Source organism: Pleurodeles waltl, chromosome 5 (assembly GCF_031143425.1).
Source record: "Pleurodeles waltl isolate 20211129_DDA chromosome 5, aPleWal1.hap1.20221129, whole genome shotgun sequence".
Taxonomy (NCBI): domain Eukaryota; kingdom Metazoa; phylum Chordata; class Amphibia; order Caudata; family Salamandridae; genus Pleurodeles; species Pleurodeles waltl.
The window spans coordinates 1868658423-1868681537 of record NC_090444.1 but is presented as its reverse complement, the minus strand read 5'-3'; the positions used below and the strand labels follow the sequence as shown (position 1 = coordinate 1868681537).

General features: G+C 50.7%; 4 protein-coding genes across 4 annotated transcripts; all 4 read right to left on the bottom strand.

Moving 5' to 3' along the window:
- Positions 1-807: 807 nt before the first annotated feature.
- Positions 808-1323, bottom strand: LOC138297177 (uncharacterized). Its single transcript, XM_069236671.1, has one exon. It carries the CDS (start codon positions 1321-1323, stop codon positions 808-810), a length of 516 nt encoding a protein of 171 aa, XP_069092772.1.
- Positions 1324-2588: 1265 nt separating this feature from the next.
- LOC138297176 (uncharacterized) lies at positions 2589-3104 on the bottom strand. The gene has a single exon (XM_069236670.1). It carries the CDS (start codon positions 3102-3104, stop codon positions 2589-2591), a length of 516 nt encoding a protein of 171 aa, XP_069092771.1.
- Positions 3105-3255: 151 nt separating this feature from the next.
- Positions 3256-3951, bottom strand: LOC138297175 (uncharacterized). The gene has a single exon (XM_069236669.1). It carries the CDS (start codon positions 3949-3951, stop codon positions 3256-3258), a length of 696 nt encoding a protein of 231 aa, XP_069092770.1.
- Positions 3952-5038: 1087 nt separating this feature from the next.
- Positions 5039-5914, bottom strand: LOC138297174 (uncharacterized). The gene has a single exon (XM_069236668.1). The coding sequence runs from the start codon at positions 5912-5914 to the stop codon at positions 5039-5041; it is 876 nt and encodes a 291-aa protein (XP_069092769.1).
- Between the last annotated feature and the right edge of the window lie 17201 nt (positions 5915-23115).

The window sequence follows — 23115 nt, the reverse complement described above, 5'->3', positions numbered from 1 at the left end:
CTTCCTGACATGACTAGTGAATACAAGAGTTTGCTGGTCTTGGGTTATCTTTGCCCAGTGCAGGCAGGGCCGGTGACTCCTTGTAGCCTGCAGCAACAGGACATGCTGACAAAGAGCTCCTGCCCCTCACCCCTGACAAGGAATCCGGCAATTCTAGAGTTGAAGAGGAGAGCCCCCGGAATATTAAGGGCAATTATACCTTCCCTGCCATTAAGGCATGTTTTCCATTTCTCATCTGTTACCTTGGAAACGCAGGATGCAGTCTGGTCCCACAGCATTTATAATGGAGAATTAAAGGTGACGGAGACACGCAGGACCTTCAGCCGGAAATGCCATAGCCCCCACCTCCCCCACCACCTACTGTAGCACCCTTGCCCATCACCCTGCCCAGACTCAAAGCACCCCTGGCACCACAAGAGATGCTCCGAATGTCTCAGTCAGTGCACCCCAGACTCGACCCATGCGCCTCTGGTCAGACACCGTCCACTGCAGCTGAGGGGTCTGAACCTCATGTCATATCCGCTCTCTGGCTGTGTCCTTCACTTCCTGTCTCTTGTGTCCCATCCTCTCTGTGGCTGTGTCCTTCACTTCCTGTCTCTTGTGCCCCATCGTCTCTGGCTGTGTCCTTCACTTCCTGTCTCTTGTGTCCCATCCTCTCTGTGGCTGTGTCCTTCACTTCCTGCCTCTTGTGTCCCATCCTCTCTGCGGCAGTGTCCTTCACTTCCTGTCCCTTGTGTCCCATCCTCTCCATGGCAGTGTCCGTCACTTCCTGTCTCTTGTGCCCCATCCTCTCTGCGGCTGTGTCCTTCACTTCCTGTCTCTTGTGTCCCATCCTCTCTGGCTGTGTCCTTCACTTCCTGTCTCTTGTGCCCCATCGTCTCTGGCTGTGTCCTTCACTTCCTGTCCCTTGTGTCCCATCCTCTCCATGGCAGTGTCCGTCACTTCCTGTCTCTTGTGCCCCATCCTCTCCGCGGCTGTGTCCGTCACTTCCTGCCTCTTGTGTCCCATCCTCTCTGTGGCTGTGTCTGTCACTTCCTGCCTCTTGTGTCCCATTATCTCTGTGGCTGTGTCCTTCACTTCCTGTCTCTTGTGCCCCATCCTCTCCGTGGCTGTGTCCTTCACTTCCTGTCTCTTGTGCCCTATCCTCTCCGCGGCAGTGTCCTTCACTTCCTGTCTCTTGTGCCCCATCCTCTCCGCGGCTGTGTCCTTCACTTCCTGTCTCTTGTACCCCATCCTCTCCGTGGCTGTGTCCGTCACTTCCTGTCTCTTGTGCCCCATCCTCTCTGCGGCAGTGTCCGTCACTTCCTGTCTCTTGTGCCCCATCCTCTCTGGCTGTGTCCGTCACTTCCTGTCTCTTGTGTCCCATCGTCTCTGGCTGTGTCCTTCACTTCCTGTCTCTTGTGCCCCATCCTCTCCATGGCAGTGTCCGTCACTTCCTGTCTCTTGTTCCCCATCCTCTCTGCGGCAGTGTCCTTCACTTCCTGTCTCTTGTGCCCCATCCTCTCCACGGCTGTGTCCTTCACTTCCTGTCTCTTGTGTCCCATCCTCTCTGGCTGTGTCCTTCACTTCCTGTCTCTTGTGTCCCATCCTCTCTGGCTCTGTCCTTCACTTCCTGTCTCTTGTGCCCCATCCTCTCCATGGCAGTGTCCGTCACTTCCTGTCTCTTGTGCCCCATCCTCTCTGCGGCTGTGTCCTTCACTTCCTGTCTCTTGTGTCCCATCCTCTCCGTGGCTGTGTCCTTCACTTCCTGTCTCTTGTGTCCCATCCTCTCTGTGGCTGTGTCTGTCACTTCCTGTCTCTTGTTCCCCATCTTCTCTGCGGCAGTGTCCTTCACTTCCTGTCTCTTGTGCCCCATCCTCTCTGCGGCTGTGTCCTTCACTTCCTGTCTCTTGTGCCCCATCCTCTCCATGGCAGTGTCCGTCACTTCCTGTCTCTTGTGTCCCATCCTCTCTTGCAGCTGTGTCCTTCACTTCCTGTCTCTTGTGTACCATCCTCTCTGGCTGTGTCCGTCACTTCCTGCCTCTTGTGTCCCATCCTCTCTGTGGCTGTGTCTGTCACTTCCTGCCTCTTGTGTCCCATCCTCTCTGTGGCTGTGTCCTTCACTTCCTGTCTCTTGTGCCCCATCCTCTCCGTGGCTGTGTCCTTCACTTCCTGTCTCTTGTGCCCCATCCTCTCCGCGGCAGTGTCCTTCACTTCCTGTCTCTTGTGCCCCATCCTCTCCGCGGCTGTGTCCTTCACTTCCTGTCTCTTGTACCCCATCCTCTCCGTGGCTGTGTCCGTCACTTCCTGTCTCTTGTGCCCCATCCTCTCTGCGGCAGTGTCCGTCACTTCCTGTCTCTTGTGCCCCATCCTCTCTGGCTGTGTCCGTCACTTCCTGTCTCTTGTGTCCCATCGTCTCTGGCTGTGTCCTTCACTTCCTGTCTCTTGTGCCCCATCCTCTCCATGGCAGTGTCCGTCACTTCCTGTCTCTTGTTCCCCATCCTCTCTGCGGCAGTGTCCTTCACTTCCTGTCCCTTGTGCCCCATCCTCTCCACGGCTGTGTCCTTCACTTCCTGTCTCTTGTGTCCCATCCTCTCTGGCTGTGTCCTTCACTTCCTGTCTCTTGTGTCCCATCCTCTCTGGCTCTGTCCTTCACTTCCTGTCTCTTGTGCCCCATCCTCTCCATGGCAGTGTCCGTCACTTCCTGTCTCTTGTGCCCCATCCTCTCTGCGGCTGTGTCCTTCACTTCCTGTGTCTTGTCTCCCATCCTCTCCGTGGCTGTGTCCTTCACTTCCTGTCTCTTGTGTCCCATCCTCTCTGGCTGTGTCCGTCACTTCCTGCCTCTTGTGTCCCATCCTCTCTGTGGCTGTGTCTGTCACTTCCTGTCTCTTGTTCCCCACCCTCTCTGCGGCAGTGTCCTTCACTTCCTGTCTCTTGTGCCCCATCCTCTCTGCGGCTGTGTCCTTCACTTCCTGTCTCTTGTGCCCCATCCTCTCCATGGCAGTGTCCGTCACTTCCTGTCTCTTGTGCTCCATCCTCTCTGCGGCTGTGTCCTTCACTTCCTGTCTCTTGTGCCCCATCCTCTCCGTGGCTGTGTCCTTCACTTCCTGTCTCTTGTGTCCCATCCTCTCTGGCTGTGTCCGTCACTTCCTGTCTCTTGTGTCCCATCGTCTCTGGCTGTGTCCTTCACTTCCTGTCTCTTGTGCCCCATCCTCTCCATGGCAGTGTCCTTCACTTCCTGTCTCTTGTGCCCCATCCTCTCTGTGGCTGTGTCCGTCACTTCCTGTCTCTTGTGTCCCTTCCTCTCTTGCTGTGTCCTTCACTTCCTGTCTCTTGTGTCCCATCCTCTCCGTGGCTGTGTCCTTCACTTCCTGTCTCTTGTGTCCCATCCTCTCCACGGCTGTGTCCTTCACTTCCTGTCTCTTGTGTCCCATCCTCTCTGGCTGTGTCCTTCACTTCCTGTCTCTTGTGTCCCATCCTCTCCACGGCTGTGTCCTTCACTTCCTGTCTCTTGTGCCCCATCCTCTCCGCGGCTGTGTCCTTCACTTCCTGTCTCTTGTGTCCCATCCTCTCCGTGGCTGTGTCCTTCACTTCCTGTCTCTTGTGCCCCATCCTCTCTGCGGCTGTGTCCTTCACTTCCTGTCTCTTGTGCCCCATCCTCTCCGCGGCTGTGTCCTTCACTTCCTGTCTCTTGTGTCCCATCCTCTCCGCGGCTGTGTCCTTCACTTCCTGTCTCTTGTGCACCATCCTCTCTGCGGCTGTGTCTGTCACTTCCTGTCCCTTGTGTCCCATCCTCTCTGCGGCTGTGTCCTTCACTTCCTGTCTCTTGTGCCCCATCCTCTCCGCAGCTGTGTCCTTCACTTCCTGTCCCTTGTGCCCCATCCTCTCCGCGGCTGTGTCCTTCACTTCCTGTCTCTTGTGCCCCATCCTTTCTGTTGCTGTGTCCTTCACTTCCTGTCTCTTGTGCCACATCCTCTCATCGGCTGTGTCCTTCACTTCCTGTCCCTTGTGTCCCTTCCTCTTTTGCTGTGTCCTTCACTTCCTGTCTCTTCTGTCCCATCCTCTCTGTGGCTGTGTCCTTCACTTCCTCTCTCTTGTGCCCCATCCTCTCTGTGGCTGTGTCTGTCACTTCCTGTCTCTTGTTCCCCATCCTCTCTGTGGCTGTGTCCGTCACTTCCTGTCTTTTGTGTTCCATCCTCTCTGTGGCTGTGTCCTTTAATTCCTGTCTCTTGTGCCCCATCCTCTCTTGCTGTGTCCTTCACTTCCTGTCTCTTGTGTCCCATCCTCTCTGCGGCTGTGTCCTTCACTTCCAGTCTCTTGTGCCCCATCCTCTCTGTGGCTGTGTCCGTCACTTCCTGTCTTTTGTGTTCCATCCTCTCTGTGTCCTTATATTCTTGTCTCTTGTGCCCCATCCCCTCCATGGCAGTGTCCCTCACTTCCTGTCTCTTGTGTCCCATCCTCTCAGCAGCTGTGTCCTTCACTTCCTGTCTCTTGTGCCCCATCCTCTCTGTGGCTGTGTCCTTCACTTCCAGTCTCTTGTGTCCCATCCTCTCTTGCAGCTGTGTCCTTCACTTCCTGTCTCCTGTGCCCCATCCTCTCTGTGGCTGTGTCCGTCACTTCCTGTCTCTTGTGTCCCATCCTCTCCCTGACTGTGTCCTTCATTTCCTGTCCCTTGTGTCCCATCCTCTCTTTGGCTGTGTCCGTCACTTCCTGTCTCTTGTGCCCCATCCTCTCTGCGGCTGTGTCCTTCACTGCCTGTCTCTTGTGTCCCATCCTCTCTGGCTGTGTCCTTCACTTCCTGTCTCTTGTGCCCCATCCTCTCCATGGCAGTGTCCGTCACTTCCTCTCTCTTGTGCCCCATCCTCTCTGTGGCTGTGTCCTTCACTTCCTGTCTCTTGTGTCCCTTCCTCTCTTGCTGTGTCCTTCACTTCCTGTCTCTTCTGTCCCATCCTCTCTGTGGCTGTGTCCTTCACTTCCTCTCTCTTGTACCCCATCCTCTCTGTGGCTGTGTCCGTCACTTCCTGTCTCTTGTGCCCCATCCTCTCTGTGGCTGTGTCCGTCACTTCCTGTCTCTTGTGTCCCTTCCTCTCTTGCTGTGTCCTTCACTTCCTGTCTCTTGTGTCCCATCCTCTCCGTGGCTGTGTCCTTCACTTCCTGTCTCTTGTGTCCCATCCTCTCCACGGCTGTGTCCTTCACTTCCTGTCTCTTGTGTCCCATCCTCTCTGGCTGTGTCCTTCACTTCCTGTCTCTTGTGTCCCATCCTCTCCACGGCTGTGTCCTTCACTTCCTGTCTCTTGTGCCCCATCCTCTCCGCGGCTGTGTCCTTCACTTCCTGTCTCTTGTGTCCCATCCTCTCCGTGGCTGTGTCCTTCACTTCCTGTCTCTTGTGCCCCATCCTCTCTGCGGCTGTGTCCTTCACTTTCTGTCTCTTGTGCCCCATCCTCTCCGCAGCTGTGTCCTTCACTTCCTGTCCCTTGTGCCCCATCCTCTCCGCGTCTGTGTCCTTCACTTCCTGTCTCTTGTGCCCCATCCTCTCTGTTGCTGTGTCCTTCACTTCCTGTCTCTTGTGCCCCATCCTCTCCGCGGCTGTGTCCTTCACTTCCTGTCTCTTGTGTCCCATCCTCTCCGCGGCTGTGTCCTTCACTTCCTGTCTCTTGTGCCCCATCCTCTCTGCGGCTGTGTCCTTCACTTCCTGTCTCTTGTGCCCCATCCTCTCCGCAGCTGTGTCCTTCACTTCCTGTCCCTTGTGCCCCATCCTCTCCGCGTCTGTGTCCTTCACTTCCTGTCTCTTGTGCCCCATCCTCTCATCGGCTGTGTCCTTCACTTCCTGTCTCTTGTGCCCCATCCTCTCATCGGCTGTGTCCTTCACTTCCTGTCCCTTGTGTCCCATCCTCTCTCTGGCTGTGTCCTTCACTTCCTGTCTCTTGTGCCCCATCCTCTCTGTGGCTGTGTCCTTCACTTCCTGTCTCTTGTGTCCCTTCCTCTTTTGCTGTGTCCTTCACTTCCTGTCTCTTCTGTCCCATCCTCTCTGTGGCTGTGTCCTTCACTTCCTCTCTCTTGTGCCCCATCCTCTCTGTGGCTGTGTCTGTCACTTCCTGTCTCTTGTTCCCCATCCTCTCTGTGGCTGTGTCCGTCACTTCCTGTCTTTTGTGTTCCATCCCCTCTGTGGCTGTGTCCTTAAATTCCTGTCTCTTGTGCCCCATCCTCTCTTGCTGTGTCCTTCACTTCCTGTCTCTTGTGTCCCATCCTCTCTGCGGCTGTGTCCTTCACTTCCAGTCTCTTGTGCCCCATCCTCTCTGTGGCTGTGTCCTTCACTTCCTGTCTCTTGTGCCCCATCCTCTCCGTGGCTGTGTCCTTCACTTCCTGCTTCTTGTGTCCCATCCTCTCCGCGGCTGTGTCCTTCTCATCCTGTCTTTTGTGCCCCATCCTCTCCGTGGCTGTGTCCTTTACTTCCTGTCTCTTCTGTCCCATCCTCTCTGTGGCTGTGTCCTTTACTTCCTGTCTCTTGTGTCCCATCCTCTCCACGGCTGTGTCCTTCATTTCCTGTCGCTTGTGTCCCATCCTCTCTTGCTGTGTCCTTCACTTCCTGACTCTTCTGTCCCATCCTCTCTGTGGATGTGTCCTTCACTTCCTGTCTCTTGTGCCCCATCCTCTTCATGGCTGTGTCCTTTACTTCCTGTCTCTTCTGTCTCATCCTCTCTGTGGCTGTGTCCGTCACTTCCTGTTTCTTGTGTCCCATCCTCTCAGCGGCTGTGTCCTTCATTTTCTGTTTCTTGTGCCCCATCTTTTCCTTGGCCGTGCCCTTCTTTTCCTGTCCATCAACACATCTTGTCCATGACTGAATAACTCCGGAGTCAAGTCCAAAAGAGTAGAGTTAATTTCCAACTTGTCACTGACAACCAATGAGCAGTGCATGTAATGCATTGTAATGTAAGGTGGATTTGTAGAGCACTGCTTGTCACCCGTGAGGGTATCCCGCCGCTGCAGAGAATGACGCGGACGTCCTGCGTTGACTCCATCTTTATTGCACTTCAACAGTTTCACCAGCGCCCTGGACCACAGCAGCTGAGGGTTCGCGGGGCCTCATGGAGTTGTTGCCATCCCAGCAATCTGGGTCGTCCAAGCTAGCCTGCTGATCACGACATCTCAACACTTTCTTGAACATTGCTACCCTTACAGAAGACTGAATAGTCTCTTGCTACAAACTGTCCTACAGGTCACAAAGTGCTAGAAAGGTTCTCAGCAGCACCACACTGAGCGTGCAGCCGACCCTTAATTGTGATTACTTCCATGTTGTAATTCTGTAGAGAGCCCCATAGACCCCCTTACTGCAGCCCTGTGGGCTGGCTTGTTACATGTATATCCTTAATATGTTCTCTTTTTATTAAAGTGCGTATATGTTTATAAAGAGTCAACTGTTGTGGCGGACACCACATAATTGCACCGATTGTATGGCTGTTTGAGTTATGACTTCATGCCCTGCACAATACTTCCTGAGGCACTCTGGATGGCTATCACCTCTCCCCTGAGAGTGGAAAGAGTGTACTTGACTCAGAGCCGGATTCGGATTTCAGTGGATGAGTTACTCAGTCACAACGGTGATGGATATCCCGTCCGCTAGTATCTAAATCAGGCCCTAAGTTTCCAGAGTTGTATGGAACAGGCACCAGTGGACGAAGGCCCCAACTACCACAGATGGGCCCCGTGGCCCCCGCTGGCTCTGTGAACCCTTCGCACCACCCGAAGAGTCTCTACCAATTGTCGGCGAGCGGCATAGAATCCATAGGCTCCAGGGTGGATGATCAGCAAGGCAGCACTGAGTCCAGCTTCTTCACAACATCACCTCTACGTCAGGGTGGCAGACGCGGGGTGGGTGGGAGTGGAGCTTCAAACTCTGAGCTCCTGAGGCACCTGTCTTTAGAGAGAGGGCGGAGGGTCTCAAGGACTGGTGGTCCTCGTTAGTCACATCGGAGAAGCTGCGGGTGAGGGTAGATACTGTGATGGACTCTGGGTAGGGTGCGATGGTTCTACCCCAGGGAGGAGGGCTTGTGGTTTCAGGCTCGCTCAGCCCACTAGCTCAGGTTTTTCTAAAAACACACCTCATTAGTGTTTTCAAATTGTATTTCTGTAGTTTCCTTGAGACAACCTCCACTGCTCATTTTTAGGGTGCTGCTTTCACAAACTCCAGGAGACACTGGGAAGTTTAAGTCTGACTGAGACCCCGAGCTTGCATGTGGTGCTCCAGGAAGAGCGTAACACAGCCCCCTGCAGCCCCTGCACTATAGGAAGGCCCCAACCCTTCAGGGGCTCTAAACCTTTCAGACGGTCCCCAACCAGCCCAGGGGCCAGGACTATGAGGTTTGAGAGGCAGGAGGGCCCCTCTTCACATTCTGCAGGGGGAGCACATCATTCTGTGTTATGTCACTGGCTCCAGAAGACATTGCAGAGAAAGAGGGATAGAGTGCTTGAAATGAGGACATTAGAGATATCTCACAAGAACAAGAGGTAAGGAAGTGGGGGAGACAGAGGAAATGCGCCCTTAGAAAAGAGAACAAGAGCAGAGAAAATTAAAGGGAAACATTAGAAAGGAGAGATGGAGAACCGGAGAGAGAGTAGGTACTTACAAACAGAGATATTCAGGACTAAGGCAGAGAAACCACTTCTGGGAAAGGTGCAGAGTTACCTGTGAGAGTTCCAAAAGAGCCTGTGCATGTCTCTGTGGAAGGCAAGGATGTTTTGGAATAAACTGAATACAGAATGCAAGCTTTGGATGACGTGCGTACTACTGCACTGATGAATTGTTTGCTTTTGGAAGGAACACTTGTCGTTGAGAGAACGTCTGTCATTGATCAAATGAACTCTGAGCAAATCAAGAAACCTGTGATCAGACGGTGTGGCTGGAGCCAGCTCGGTACCGCCAGAGATCCGGTGCCAGCAAGAAGTCAGGTGGCTTTTGGAATGAGTGGGTAAGAGGGACAGAAGTGCAGGGTGTCCAGTTTCTCAACTGATTCATGGAAACAGAAGGACTCAAAGAGGCATGTTCTGCCCACACTACTATCCCAGTCATGAACTTTGTAAGGAAACAGGCTTTTTGCAGGTTCATCCCCACTCTTTGGCCCCCATTACGCACTGGTGTAATGGCTCTGAAATGCCCTGAGCCCTGATAAACAGGCCTCAGTGCATGTGCTCTGACCCTTAAAACGGTGCATGTTTAATTGTCTTGTTCTAACCCAAGGCCCAGATTTACAAGCGACCTGCGCCACGGGTGCACCACTTTTTGTGACGCTCGTGCGACGCGGGACGCTGACCCATATCTACAAGGCCACGCAAGGCTGCTTTGTGTAGCTTTTCATGGCCCTGTAGATATGGAGTAAGGCAATGCGGAGCAAGTCACTGTGTTGCCTTACACTGCGTCAGGGACGTGGTTCCATGGGTGTTGCATGAGTGTTGCCACACACAATAGATGGATTTTGACGCTGTAGGAGGCTGGACTGGCTTGTAGTGAGTACCAAGGGGTACTTGCACCTTGCACCAGGCCCAGTTATCCCTTATTAGTGTATAGGGTGTCTAGCAGCTTAGGCTGATAGATAATGGTAGCTTAGCAAAGCAGCTCAGGCTGAACTAGGAGACGTGTGAAGCTACTACAGTACCACTTAGTGTCATATGCACAATATCGTAAGAAAACACAATACACAGTTATACTAAAAATAAAGGTACTTTATTTTTATGACAATATGCCAAAGTATCTTAGAGTGTACCCTCAGCGAGAAGATAGGAAATATACACAAGATATATATACACAATAGCAAAAATATGCAGTATAGTCTTAGAAAACAGTGCAAACAATGTATAGTTACAATAGGATGCAATGGGGAAACATAGGGATAGGGGCAACACAAACCATATACTCCAAAAGTGGAATGTGAACCACGAATGGACCCCAAACCTATGTGACCTTGTAGAGGGTCGCTGGGACTATTAGAAAATAGTGAGAGTTAGAAAAATAACCCTCCCCAAGACCCTGAAAAGTGAGTGCAAAATGCACTAAAGTTCCCCTAAGGACAAAATAGTCGTGTTAGAGGGAAAATGCAAGGAAAACACAAATCAGCAATGCAACAACGATGGATTCCTGACTGAGGGTACCTGTGGAACAAGGGGACCAAGTCCAAAAGTCACAAGCAGCTCGGAGATGGGCAGATGCCCAAGAAATGCCAGCGGTTGGTGCAAAGAAGCTCTTACTAGGCTGAAGAACTGTGAATACTGCAGGAACGACAAGGGCTAGAGACTTCCCCTTTGGAGGATGGATCCCCCACGCCTTGGAGAGTCGTGCAGAAGTGTTTTCCCGCCGGATGGACGCCAACAAGCCTTGCTACACGCAAATCGTGCGTTTGGCGTTTTTGGACGCTGCTGGGGCCCAGGAGGGACCAGAAGGTCGCAAATTGGACCTGCAGAGAGAGGGGACGTCGAGCAAGACAAAGAGCCCTCAATGAAGCAGGTAGCACCCGGAGAAGTGCCAGAAACAGGCACTACGAGGATGCGTGCAACGGTGCTCGCCGAAGTTGCACAAAGGAGTCCCACGTCGCCGGAGACCAACTTAGAAAGTCGTGCAATGCAGGTTAGAGTGCCGTGGACCCAGGCTTGGCTGTGCACACAGGATTTCCGCCGGAAGTGCACAGGGGCCGGAGAAGCTTGCAAAGTCGCGGTTCCCAGCAATGCAGCCCAGCGAGGTGAGGCAAGGACTTACCTCCACCAAACTTGGGCTGAAGAGTCACTGGACTGTGGGAGTCACTTGGACGGTGTCGCTGGATTCGAGGGACCTCGCTCGTCGTGCTGAGAGGAGACCCAAGGGACCGGAGATGCAGCTTTTTGGTGCCTGCGGTTGCAGGGGGAAGATTCCGTCGACCCACGGGAGATTTCTTCGGAGCTTCTGGTGCAGAGAGGAGGCAGACTACCCCCACAGCATGCACAAGCAGGAAAACAGTCGAGAAGGCGGCAGGATCAGCGTTACAGAGTTGCAGTAGTCGTCTTTGCTACTATGTTGCAGGTTTGCAGGCTTCCAGCGCGGTCAGCGGTCGATTCCTTATCAGAAGGTGAAGAGGGAGATGCAGAGGAACTCGGCTGAGCTCATGCATTCGTTATCTAAAGTTTCCCCAGAGACAGAGACCCTAAATAGCCAGAAAAGAGGGTTTGGCTACCTAGGAGAGAGGAAAGGCTACTAACACCTGAAGGAGCCTATCAGCAGGAGTCTCTGACGTCACCTGGTGGCACTGGCCACTCAGAGCAGTCCAGTGTGCCAGAAGCACCTCTGTTTCCAAGATGGCAGAGGTCTGGAGCACACTGGAGGAGCTCTGGACACCTCCCAGGGGAGGTGCAGGTCAGGGGAGTGGTCACTCCCCTTTCCTTTGTCCAGTTTCGCGCCAGAGCAGGGGATAAGGGGTCCCTGAACCGGTGTAGACTGGCTTATGCAGAATTGGGCACATCTGTGCCCAACAAAGCATTTCCAGAGGCTGGGGGAGGCTACTCCTCCCCTGCCTTCACACCATTTTCCAAAGGGAGAGGGTGTCACACCCTCTCTCAGAGGAAGTTCTTTGTTCTGCCATCCTGGGCCAGGCCTGGCTGGACCCCAGGAGGGCTGCTGCCTGTCTGAGGGGTTGGCAGCAGCAGCAGCTGCAGAGAAACCCCAGGAAGGGCAGTATGGCAGTACCAGGGTCTGTGCTACAGACCACTGGGATCATGGAATTGTACCAACAATGCCAGGATGGCATAGAGGGGGCAATTCCATGATCATAGACATGTTACATGGCCATATTCGGAGTTACCATGGTGAAGCTACATATAGGTAGTGACCTATATGTAGTGCACGCGTGTAATGGTGTCCCCGCACTCACAAAGTTCAGTGAATTGGCTCTGAACAATGTGGGGGCACCTTGGCTAGTGCCAGGGTGCCCTCACACTAAGTAACTTTGCACCTAACCTTTACCAGGTAAAGGTTAGACATATAGGTGACTTATAAGTTACTTAAGTGCAGTGTAAAATGGCTGTGAAATAACGTGGACGTTATTTCACTCAGGCTGCAGTGGCAGGCCTGTGTAAGAATTGTCAGAGCTCCCTATGGGTGGCAAAAGAAATGCTGCAGCCCATAAGGATCTCCTGGAACCCCAATACCCTGGGTACCTCAGTACCATATACTAGGGAATTATAAGGGTGTTCCAGTAAGCCAATGTAAATTGGTAAAAATGGTCACTAGCCTGTCAGTGACAATTTGGAAAGAAATGAGAGAGCATAACCACTGAGGTTCTGATTAGCAGAGCCTCAGTGAGACAGTTAGTCACTACACAGGTAACACATTCAGGCACACTTATGAGCACTGGGGTCCTGGGTTACCAGGGTCCCAGTGACACATACAACTAAAACAACATATATACAGTGAAAAATGGGGGTAACATGCCAGGCAAGATGGTACTTTCCTACACAACCCCCCCCCAAACGAAGGACAATAAGACTAGCCATTACCTGATGAGTCTTCATTGTCTAAGTGGAAATATCTGGAGAGTCCATCTGCATTGGAGTGGCTACTCCCAGGTCTATGTTCCACTGTATAGTCCATTCCCTGTAGGGATATGGACCACCTCAACAATTTAGGATTTTCACCTTTCATTTGTTTTAGCCAAAGTAGAGGTTTGTGGTCTGTCTGAACAATGAAGTGAGTGCCAAACAGGTATGGCCTCAACTTCTTCAGAGCCCAGACCACAGCAAAGGCCTCCCTCTCAATGGCAGACCAACGCTTTTCTCTAGGGGTCAACCTTCTACTAATAAAAGCAACAGGTTGATCCTGGCCCTCAGAATTAAGTTGTGATAGGACTGCCCCTACTCCTAATTCAGATGCATCAGTCTGGACATAGAATTTTTTAGAGTAACAAGGGCTTTTCAGGACAGGTGCAGAGCACATGGCCTGCTTCAGCTCCTCAAAAGCTTTCTGACAGTTTGCTGTCCATAATACCTTTTTAGGCATTTTCTTGGATGTGAGGTCATTAAGAGGGGCTGCAATGGAGCCATAGTTCTTAATGAACCTCCTGTAATACCCAGTGAGGCCTAGGAAGGCTCTCACCTGAGTCTGAGTGGTAGGGGGAACCCAATCAATAATAGTTAGGATTTTCCCCTGAAGTGGTGCAATCTGTTCCCCACCAACAAGGTGTCCCAGATAAACCACCTTACCCTGCCCTATCTGGCACTTTGAAGCCTTGATAGTGAGGCCTGCCTTTTGCAGGGCCTCCAAAACTTTCCAAAGGTGGACCAGGTGATCATCCCAGCTGGAGCTAAAGACAGCTATATCATCCAAATATGCTGCACTGAAAGCCTCCAGCCCTTGCAGGACTGTGTTCACCAACCTCTGAAAAGTGGCAGGTGCATTTTTCAAACCAAAAGGCATTACAGTAAACTGGTAATGTCCTCCAATGGTAGAAAATGCAGTCTTATGTTTAGCATCTTCTGACATTTTGATCTGCCAATACCCTGCAGTCAAATCAAAAGTGCTTAGATACTTGGCAGATGCCAGTGTATCTATTAGCTCATCTGCCCTGGGTATAGGGTGAGCATCAGTTTTGGTTACCAAGTTGAGACCTCTATAGTCTACACAAAACCTCATTTCTTTCTTTCCATCCTTAGAATTGGGTTTTGGTACCAGTACCACAGGAGAAGCCCATGGACTGTCAGAGTGCTCAACCACTCCTAGTTCCAACATCTTCTGAACTTCTTGCTTTATGCAGTCCCTGACATGGTCAGGCTGCCTATAGATCTTACTTTTGACAGGTAAACTGTCTCCAGTATCTATAGTGTGCTCACACCAAGAAGTGGTGCCTGGCACAATGGAGAAGAGTTCTGAAAATTGTCCTAGGAGATTTATGCAATTATCTTTCTGCTCAGCAGTAAGACAATCAGCCAAAACTACCCCTTCCACAAGAGCATCTTGCTCTGTGGAAGAGAAGAGATCAGGTAGAGGATCACTGTCTTCTTCCTGTCCCTCATCTGTTGCCATGAGCAGGGTGAGATCAGCCCTGTCATAGTAGGGTTTCAGGCGGTTGACATGGAGCACCCTAAGGGGACTCCTGGCAGTGCCTAAGTCAACCAAGTAGGTGACTTCACCCTTCTTTTCAACAATTGTGTGGGGTCCACTCCATTTATCTTGGAGTGCTCTTGGGGCCACAGGCTCCAAGACCCACACTTTCTGCCCTGGTTGGTACTGAACCAAAACAGCCTTCTGATCATGCCATTGCTTCTGGAGCTCTTGGCTGGCCTGAAGGTTTTTACTGGCCTTTTTCATGTACTCAGCCATCCTTGATCTGAGGCCAAGTACATAATCCACAATATCCTGCTTAGGAGCTTTTAAAGGTTGTTCCCAACCCTCCTTTACAAGTGTGAGTGGACCCCTAACAGGGTGTCCAAAAAGAAGTTCAAAGGGGCTGAAGCCCACTCCTTTCTGGGGTACCTCCCTGTAGGCAAAAAGGAGGCATGGTAGAAGGATATCCCATCTCCTGCGGAGTTTTTCAGGGAGTCCCATAATCATGCCTTTGAGAGTTTTATTAAATCTCTCCACCAATCCATTTGTTTGTGGATGATAGGGTGTTGTGAACTTGTAAGTTACACCACACTCCTTCCACATGGCCTTTAAGTATGCAGACATGAAATTGCTTCCCCTGTCTGATACTACTTCCTTTGGGAAGCCCACCCTGGAAAATATTCCCAGGAGGGCCTTTGCCACTGCAGGAGCTGTAGTGGTCCTTAAAGGAATAGCTTCAGGATATCTTGTGGCATGGTCCACTACCACCAAGATAAACCTATTGCCTGAAGCAGTAGGAGGGTCAAGGGGGACAACTATGTCAACCCCTACCCTCTCAAAGGGAACCCCAACCACAGGCAGTGGGATAAGGGGTGCCTTTGGGGTGCCACCTGTCTTGCCACTGGCTTGACAGGTTTCACAGGACTTACAAAATTCTTTTGTGTCCTCAGACATCCTAGGCCAATGAAACAGTGGTACCAATCTGTCCCAAGTTTTCATTTGACCCAGGTGCCCAGCTAAGGGAATGTCATGTGCCAGTGTTAGGAGGAACTTTCTGTACTCCTGAGGAATCACTAATCTCCTGGAAGCTCCAGGTTTAGGATCCCTATGCTCAGTGTACAAGAGGTTGTCCTCCCAGTAAACTCTGTGTGAGTCACTGACATCCCCATTAGCCTGTTTGACAGCTTGCTGTCTGAGACCCTCTAATGTGGGACAGGTTTGCTGTGCCACACTCAGCTCCTCTCTGGCAGGCCCCCCTTCACCCAAAAGCTCAGCAGTGTCTGCTTCCAGCTCCTCTGGTGTAGGTTCTGCACAGGGAGGGAATTCTTCTTCCTCAGAAGTAGAATCCACTGTAGAGGGAGGGATAGTAGGAAGTGGTTTGCTTCTACTAGCCCTAGCTTTAGGGAGCACTTGGTCCATTGTTCCAGGATCCAAGCTTCCCTGTCCTTTTTGCTTTTTGGCCTGAGCCCTTGTCAAAGCAAAAATATGCCCTGGGATGCCCAGCATTGCTGCATGGGCCTCCAACTCCACATCTGACCAAGCTGATGTCTCCAAATCGTTCCCTAATAGACAGTCTACAGGTAAATCTGAAGCTACCACAACTTTCTTTGGACCAGATACCCCCCCCCAGTTGAGATTTACAACAGCCATGGGGTGGCTTTGTGTTATGTTGTGAGCATCGGTTACTTGGTACTGGTGTCCAAGTATGTGTTGTTCAGGGTGCACCAGTTTCTCAATCACCATTGTGACACTGGCACCTGTGTCCCTGTAGGCCTGGACCTCAACACCATTTATTAGGGTTAGTTGCTTGTACTTCTCCAAGTTATGGGGGCAAGCAACCAAAGTGGCTAAGTCAATAGCCCCTTCAGAGACTAAAGTAGCCTCTGTGGTCTCCCTAATTAGACCAACCCCAACTAAATTACCAAAAGTGAGCCCAGCTACTCCCTTGGATTGGCTATTAGTAGGTTTGCTCCCACCACCACTGCTATTAGTAGGGACACTAGGTGTAGCAGTAGGGGTTGTAGTGGTAGGAGCTGTGGTGCCTTTCTTTGGACAACTGGGATCTGTTGTCCAATGGCCTTTTATCTTACATAAATAGCACCATGGTTTCTTTTCCTTCTTCTGATTAAAGGAGGATTTGGACCCACCACCCCCACCAGAGTGTTTTTGTGGGCCTGATGAAGACTCATTTTTAGATTTGTCCCCACCCTTGTCAGAAGACTTACCATCCTTCTTTTTGTTGCCATCTTTGTCACCCCCTGTATGAACTTTTCTGTTCACTCTTGTTCTGACCCATTTGTCTGCCTTCTTTCCCAATTCTTGGGGAGAGGTCAGATCAGAGTCCACCAAGTACTGGTGCAACAAATCAGACACACAATTATTAAGAATATGCTCTCTCAGGATCAAGTTATACAGGCTGTCATAATCAGTAACTTTGCTGCCATGTAACCACCCCTCCAAGGCCTTCACTGCCTGGTCAATGAAATCAACCCAGTCTTGTGAAGACTCCTTTTTGGTATCTCTGAACTTTATCCTGTACTGTTCAGTGGTTAAGCCATAACCATCCAGGAGTGCATTCTTAAGAACTTGGAAATTGTTAGCATCATTTTCTTTTACAGTAAGGAGCCTATCCCTACCTTTTCCAGTAAATGATAGCCATAGGATAGCAGCCCACTGCTTTTGAGGGACATCCTGTACAGCACAGGCCCTCTCAAGTGCAGCAAACCACTTGTTAATGTCATCCCCCTCCTTGTAAGGGGGAACTATCTTATGCAGATTCCTGGAATCATGCTCTTTTGCAGGATGACTATGGGGAATACTGCTGCTGCCACCATGGGTATCTAAACCCATCTTCTGTCTTTCCCTCTCTATTTTTAAAGACTGTCTATCCAAATCCAGCTGTTGCTTCTTGAGCTTCAGTCTGGTTTGCTCCACTCTCAATCTATTGAGCTCCCTTTCTAACAATCTGTCATCAGGGTGGGTGGGAGGGACATTTCTAGATACAGAGGTATGATGGGAATGAACAGAAGGAGACCTGTCCCTTACAGAGGGCACCCTAACAGCTTGGCTACCAGTATAATGTGAGAGCACACCATCAGTATGGTGTGATTCAACCTCTGTACCAACTATGCTAGACTGTCTAGTAATGGGCAGGCTGAGAAGTTTCTTTCCTGAACCTTTTCCTGGGGGAGTCCCTGGATCAGATTGAGAACCATTAGCTACTTTTTCTACAGATTGGGCACTTATGGCCTTATCCTGTACTCTAAGCATATTAATTAACAGTTCTAAAGAAGGATTCTTCCCTACACTCAAACCTCTCTCTATGCAGAGACTCCTTGCTCCTTTCCAGCTAAGGTGATCATATGCAAGTTTGGACAGTTCAACTTTTTGGCCTGTGCCAGACATTTTTTAGAGAGAGTTAAAGTGATAGACAAAGAGAAAAAAGTTTTCAGAACTTTTTGGAAAGACAGAAAAAACTTTTTAAACTTTTAAGAACTTTTTGAAAGTTTAGAAGTACTTTTCAGCACTTAGAAAAGAGTGAAAAGAGGAAATGCAAAACTTTTTGGCTATGTGTATATACACTGACCTTGTTTTGTATATTTTTCTCTTATGAAAAGTACAATGACAAGAGTGGTAAGTAGTCTCAAAGCACTTATCCCACCGCTGCACAACCAATGTAGGAGGCTGGACTGGCTTGTAGTGAGTACCAAGGGGTACTTGCACCTTGCACCAGGCCCAGTTATCCCTTATTAGTGTATAGGGTGTCTAGCAGCTTAGGCTGATAGATAATGGTAGCTTAGCAAAGCAGCTCAGGCTGAACTAGGAGACGTGTGAAGCTACTACAGTACCACTTAGTGTCATATGCACAATATCATAAGAAAACACAATACACAGTTATACTAAAAATAAAGGTACTTTATTTTTATGACAATATGCCAAAGTATCATAGAGTGTACCCTCAGTGAGAGGATAGGAAATATACACAAGATATATATACACAATAGCAAAAATATGCAGTATAGTCTTAGAAAACAGTGCAAACAATGTATAGTTACAATAGGATGCAATGGGGAAACATAGGGATAGGGGCAACACAAACCATATACTCCAAAAGTGGAATGTGAACCACGAATGGACCCCAAACCTATGTGACCTTGTAGAGGGTCGCTGGGACTATTAGAAAATAGTGAGAGTTAGAAAAATAACCCTCCCCAAGACCCTGAAAAGTGAGTGCAAAATGCACTAAAGTTCCCCTAAGGACAAAATAGTCGTGTTAGAGGGAAAATGCAAGGAAAACACAAATCAGCAATGCAACAACGATGGATTCCTGACTGAGGGTACCTGTGGAACAAGGGGACCAAGTCCAAAAGTCACAAGCAGCTCGGAGATGGGCAGATGCCCAAGAAATGCCAGCGGTTGGTGCAAAGAAGCTCTTACTAGGCTGAAGAACTGTGAATACTGCAGGAACGACAAGGGCTAGAGACTTCCCCTTTGGAGGATGCATCCCCCACGCCTTGGAGAGTCGTGCAGAAGTGTTTTCCCGCCAGATGGACGCCAACAAGCCTTGCTACACGCAAATCGTGCGTTTGGCGTTTTTGGACGCTGCTGGGGCCCAGGAGGGATCAGAAGGTCGCAAATTGGACCTGCAAAGAGAGGGGACGTCGAGCAAGACAAAGAGCCCTCACTGAAGCAGGTAGCACCCGGAGAAGTGCCAGAAACAGGCACTACAAGGATGCGTGAAACGGTGCTCGCCGAAGTTGCACAAAGGAGTCCCACGTCGCCGGAGACCAACTTAGAAAGTCGTGCAATGCAGGTTAGAGTGCCGTGGACCCAGGCTTGGCTGTGCACACAGGATTTCCGCCGGAAGTGCACAGGGGCCGGAGAAGCTTGCAAAGTCGCGGTTCCCAGCAATGCAGCCCAGCGAGGTGAGGCAAGGACTTACCTCCACCAAACTTGGGCTGAAGAGTCACTGGACTGTGGGAGTCACTTGGACGGTGTCGCTGGATTCGAGGGACCTCGCTCGTCGTGCTGAGAGGAGACCCAAGGGACCGGAGATGCAGCTTTTTGGTGCCTGCGGTTGCAGGGGGAAGATTCCGTCAACCCACGGGAGATTTCTTCGGAGCTTCTGGTGCAGAGAGGAGGCAGACTACCCCCACAGCATGCACAAGCAGGAAAACAGTCGAGAAGGCGGCAGGATCAGCGTTACAGAGTTGCAGTAGTCGTCTTTGCTACTATGTTGCAGGTTTGCAGGCTTCCAGCGCGGTCAGCGGTCGATTCCTTATCAGAAGGTGAAGAGGGAGATGCAGAGGAACTCGGCTGAGCTCATGCATTCGTTATCTAAAGTTTCCCCAGAGACAGAGACCCTAAATAGCCAGAAAAGAGGGTTTGGCTACCTAGGAGAGAGGAAAGGCTACTAACACCTGAAGGAGCCTATCAGCAGGAGTCTCTGACGTCACCTGGTGGCACTGGCCACTCAGAGCAGTCCAGTGTGCCAGCAGCACCTCTGTTTCCAAGATGGCAGAGGTCTGGAGCACACTGGAGGAGCTCTGGACACCTCCCAGGGGAGGTGCAGGTCAGGGGAGTGGTCACTCCCCTTTCCTTTGTCCAGTTTCGCGCCAGAGCAGGGGCTAAGGGGTCCCTGAACCGGTGTAGACTGGCTTATGCAGAATTGGGCACATCTGTGCCCAACAAAGCATTTCCAGAGGCTGGGGGAGGCTACTCCTCCCCTGCCTTCACACCATTTTCCAAAGGGAGAGGGTGTCACACCCTCTCTCAGAGGAAGTTCTTTGTTCTGCCATCCTGGGCCAGGCCTGGCTGGACCCCAGGAGGGCAGCTGCCTGTCTGAGGGGTTGGCAGCAGCAGCAGCTGCAGAGAAACCCCAGGAAGGGCAGTATGGCAGTACCAGGGTCTGTGCTACAGACCACTGGGATCATGGAATTGTACCAACAATGCCAGGATGGCATAGAGGGGGCAATTCCATGATCATAGACATGTTACATGGCCATATTCGGAGTTACCATGGTGAAGCTACATATAGGTAGTGACCTATATGTAGTGCACGCGTGTAATGGTGTCCCCGCACTCACAAAGTTCAGTGAATTGGCTCTGAACAATGTGGGGGCACCTTGGCTAGTGCCAGGGTGCCCTCACACTAAGTAACTTTGCACCTAACCTTTACCAGGTAAAGGTTAGACATATAGGTGACTTATAAGTTACTTAAGTGCAGTGTAAAATGGCTGTGAAATAACGTGGACGTTATTTCACTCAGGCTGCAGTGGCAGGCCTGTGTAAGAATTGTCAGAGCTCCCTATGGGTGGCAAAAGAAATGCTGCAGCCCATAGGGATCTCCTGGAACCCCAATACCCTGGGTACCTCAGTACCATATACTAGGGAATTATAAGGGTGTTCCAGTAAGCCAATGTAAATTGGTAAAAATGGTCACTAGCCTGTCAGTGACAATTTGGAAAGAAATGAGAGAGCATAACCACTGAGGTTCTGATTAGCAGAGCCTCAGTGAGACAGTTAGTCACTACACAGGTAACACATTCAGGCACACTTATGAGCACTGGGGTCCTGGGTTACCAGGGTCCCAGTGACACATACAACTAAAACAACATATATACAGTGAAAAATGGGGGTAACATGCCAGGCAAGATGGTACTTTCCTACAGACGCATTCGCAGACTTACAAGGTTTTGTAGACGTGGGAATACTTCAAAAGCCTACACCACCCAAGGGGTGGCGTAAGAGTCACGGAATAGAGAGAAATATCTTTATTTCTCCCCCTTTTTCCCTCTTTCTATGTGTGCTGCATTCTGCAACACACATAGAAGGAGGAAATCGCCTCCATTGATTGCTTTTGTGCAGGAAGGTGCCCCTTACTGCACAAAAACAATCATCCCCACAACACGTGCACCCTTGCACCATGGTGCAAGCATAGCTCCATTGTCGCATAGCAGCAGTGTGTGCGCAAGCGCAGGGGAGAGGGCAGAAATGCTCCATATCTTGTAGATCCGGCACATTTCTGCCCTTTCCCGGTGGCGCAGGTGGCACAGCAAGGCTCTTGCACCGTCCTGCACCACGGGCCTCGTAAATATGGCCTTGTCTTCCTTGTAAGTCCCAAATATATGGCAGTTGGGGTGCCCCGGGCCTGTGAGTTAAATCACCCCCCAGGGACTGATGCGCTTGTTGTGGCACCCTGAGCGGGACAAGGTAAAACATGGCTCCCAGTCGGCCACTGCAGACTGGAAGGGAGTTTAAAACGACTATCTCAACAGTGGCAAAGCCCAAGCCTTCCTTTAGAATGTGTGTGCGCCACACCTGCGGCAGAACGAGTGACTCCTAATGTAGGGTGCTGTGTATTAAAAAGTGGAATCTGTACTTATAGATATTCCAGCAGTAAAAACCCTAAATTGTTGTTTTTAGTGTGGAAAGGCCAGTAGCCCCATTGGCCAGTACAGAGATACGGGCTGGCACCTCAGCCTTGCTAACCAGTGAATGGGACAACTAAGGCTGGCACTGTGAGGTATCAAAAGAATCAATGCATCAAATCAGATGTAATAGTTGAATCAAATTTAATATCACTGGTGGGCAAAGTGCAACTTTAGAAGTCGCCACTTCAGTTGCTCAAGGTTCCAGTGCCCATTTACTGATGTCCACGGGGCTTGTCCTGCAGACAGACCCCTCCCCTTGTGGGGAGACATGCTAAGAAGCCAGTTGTCAAACCTATTTTTTCCAGGGGTGTGTCCCCCTTGGTAGCCACATTTCTGGGCATGGGCAAGGGAGCTCTGAGTGTCAAGAGAGTTTGGAGTGGTGCATCCTGGGATACCCAGATGCCACACTTCCCAGGAAGTTGTCATCATAGTGGGGTGTGACCTGGTAGTCCATTGGCTACCAATTGCATCCTGCCCTGAGACATTTTCTGAAGATAAATAAGGTACCCCGGCACCGAGAACTCAGACCTTGACCGCCTCGGAAGAAGGACCAAAGAAGGAGTGCCCGTTGCAGAGGAACCAGCAAAGGGAGGCTGTACTGCGGGGACTGCACCTATTACACCCTGTGGCTAGCAAAGAGAGCGACTGTGCCTGCCATGTCCTGCTCAAGAGAAGCCCTCTCCAGAGCCCAGTCAAGCTAAGGGAGCTCCAAGAGCCAGCTGATGGGCCTCCTGTTTGCAGTACAGGGACACCACAGCTGAAGAAGTCTGTTGGAGCAGGATGGTAGCCCAAAGTCTTCAAGTCACTACCACCACCACCGAGCAGCACGAGGACCAAAACCCAATGCACAGAGTTGCACTGGAGTTCGCTGAAACCAGGAGTGCTGTTGGAGAGTTGCTGGAACTCTCACAAGGAAAGTTATTGACCCAGGAAGGATTGGTCTGTGACAGTGACTCGTAGCCCAGTGACTACTGGACTTCAGCTAGCCCATAGAGAACTTCGTGGGGCATTGATCCTGCTGCCAGGACCCCTTTACCATCTTCATGGACCAAGGAATACCTGCAGGAAGACCCCTGTAGACTGTGTCACATCCACAGCATTCTTAGAGCATCTTCAGCATCTTTCACCCTTGCATCAGGACCACTCCACAGGAACCCATTGCAAACCTTGAGCATCTTCAGCATCCTTCACCCTTACATCAGGACCACTCCACAGGAATCCATTGCAACCTTTGAGCATCTTCAGCATCTTTCACCCTTGCATCAGGACCACTCTGTAGGAATCCATTGTGATTTTGAAAAAGTGGCTGGAACTGCTGAATGACTTCTTTACCTGTGAAGGTAACTGTTCTTGAGGACCTTGCAGGTCCCCCTGACTAGCTCCCTGCAAGAGCTGGTTGTCCCTAGTACTTCTAGCCAACCACAGTGACACCTACCTAAGGTTCCCTTGAAAAAGCGTCTGTGTTCAATTCTTTGGCTTTGCCAAGGCTTGTTCACTGTTTAGTGAACTTGCATTGATTTATTATTGGTTGTAAAATCTATATCTCTAGAACCCACAGGTGGATCATTTTCATTCTAGTGTCTAAATTCTTGTAAAATAGAGTTTATTTTTAGAAATTGGTGTTGTATTTCTTGAGTGTAGTGCCAA

What these genes read in the sequence shown, in the direction of transcription:
- LOC138297177 (XM_069236671.1), bottom strand. Translation starts at nt 1,323, where the DNA reads ATGGGGCACAAGAGACAGGAAGTGACGGACACTGCCGCAGAGAGGATG.
- LOC138297175 (XM_069236669.1), bottom strand. Translation starts at nt 3,951, where the DNA reads ATGTGGCACAAGAGACAGGAAGTGAAGGACACAGCAACAGAAAGGATG.
- LOC138297174 (XM_069236668.1), bottom strand. Translation starts at nt 5,914, where the DNA reads ATGGGGCACAAGAGACAGGAAGTGAAGGACACAGCCAGAGAGAGGATG.
- LOC138297176 (XM_069236670.1), bottom strand. Translation starts at nt 3,104, where the DNA reads ATGGGACACAAGAGACAGGAAGTGAAGGACACAGCCACGGAGAGGATG.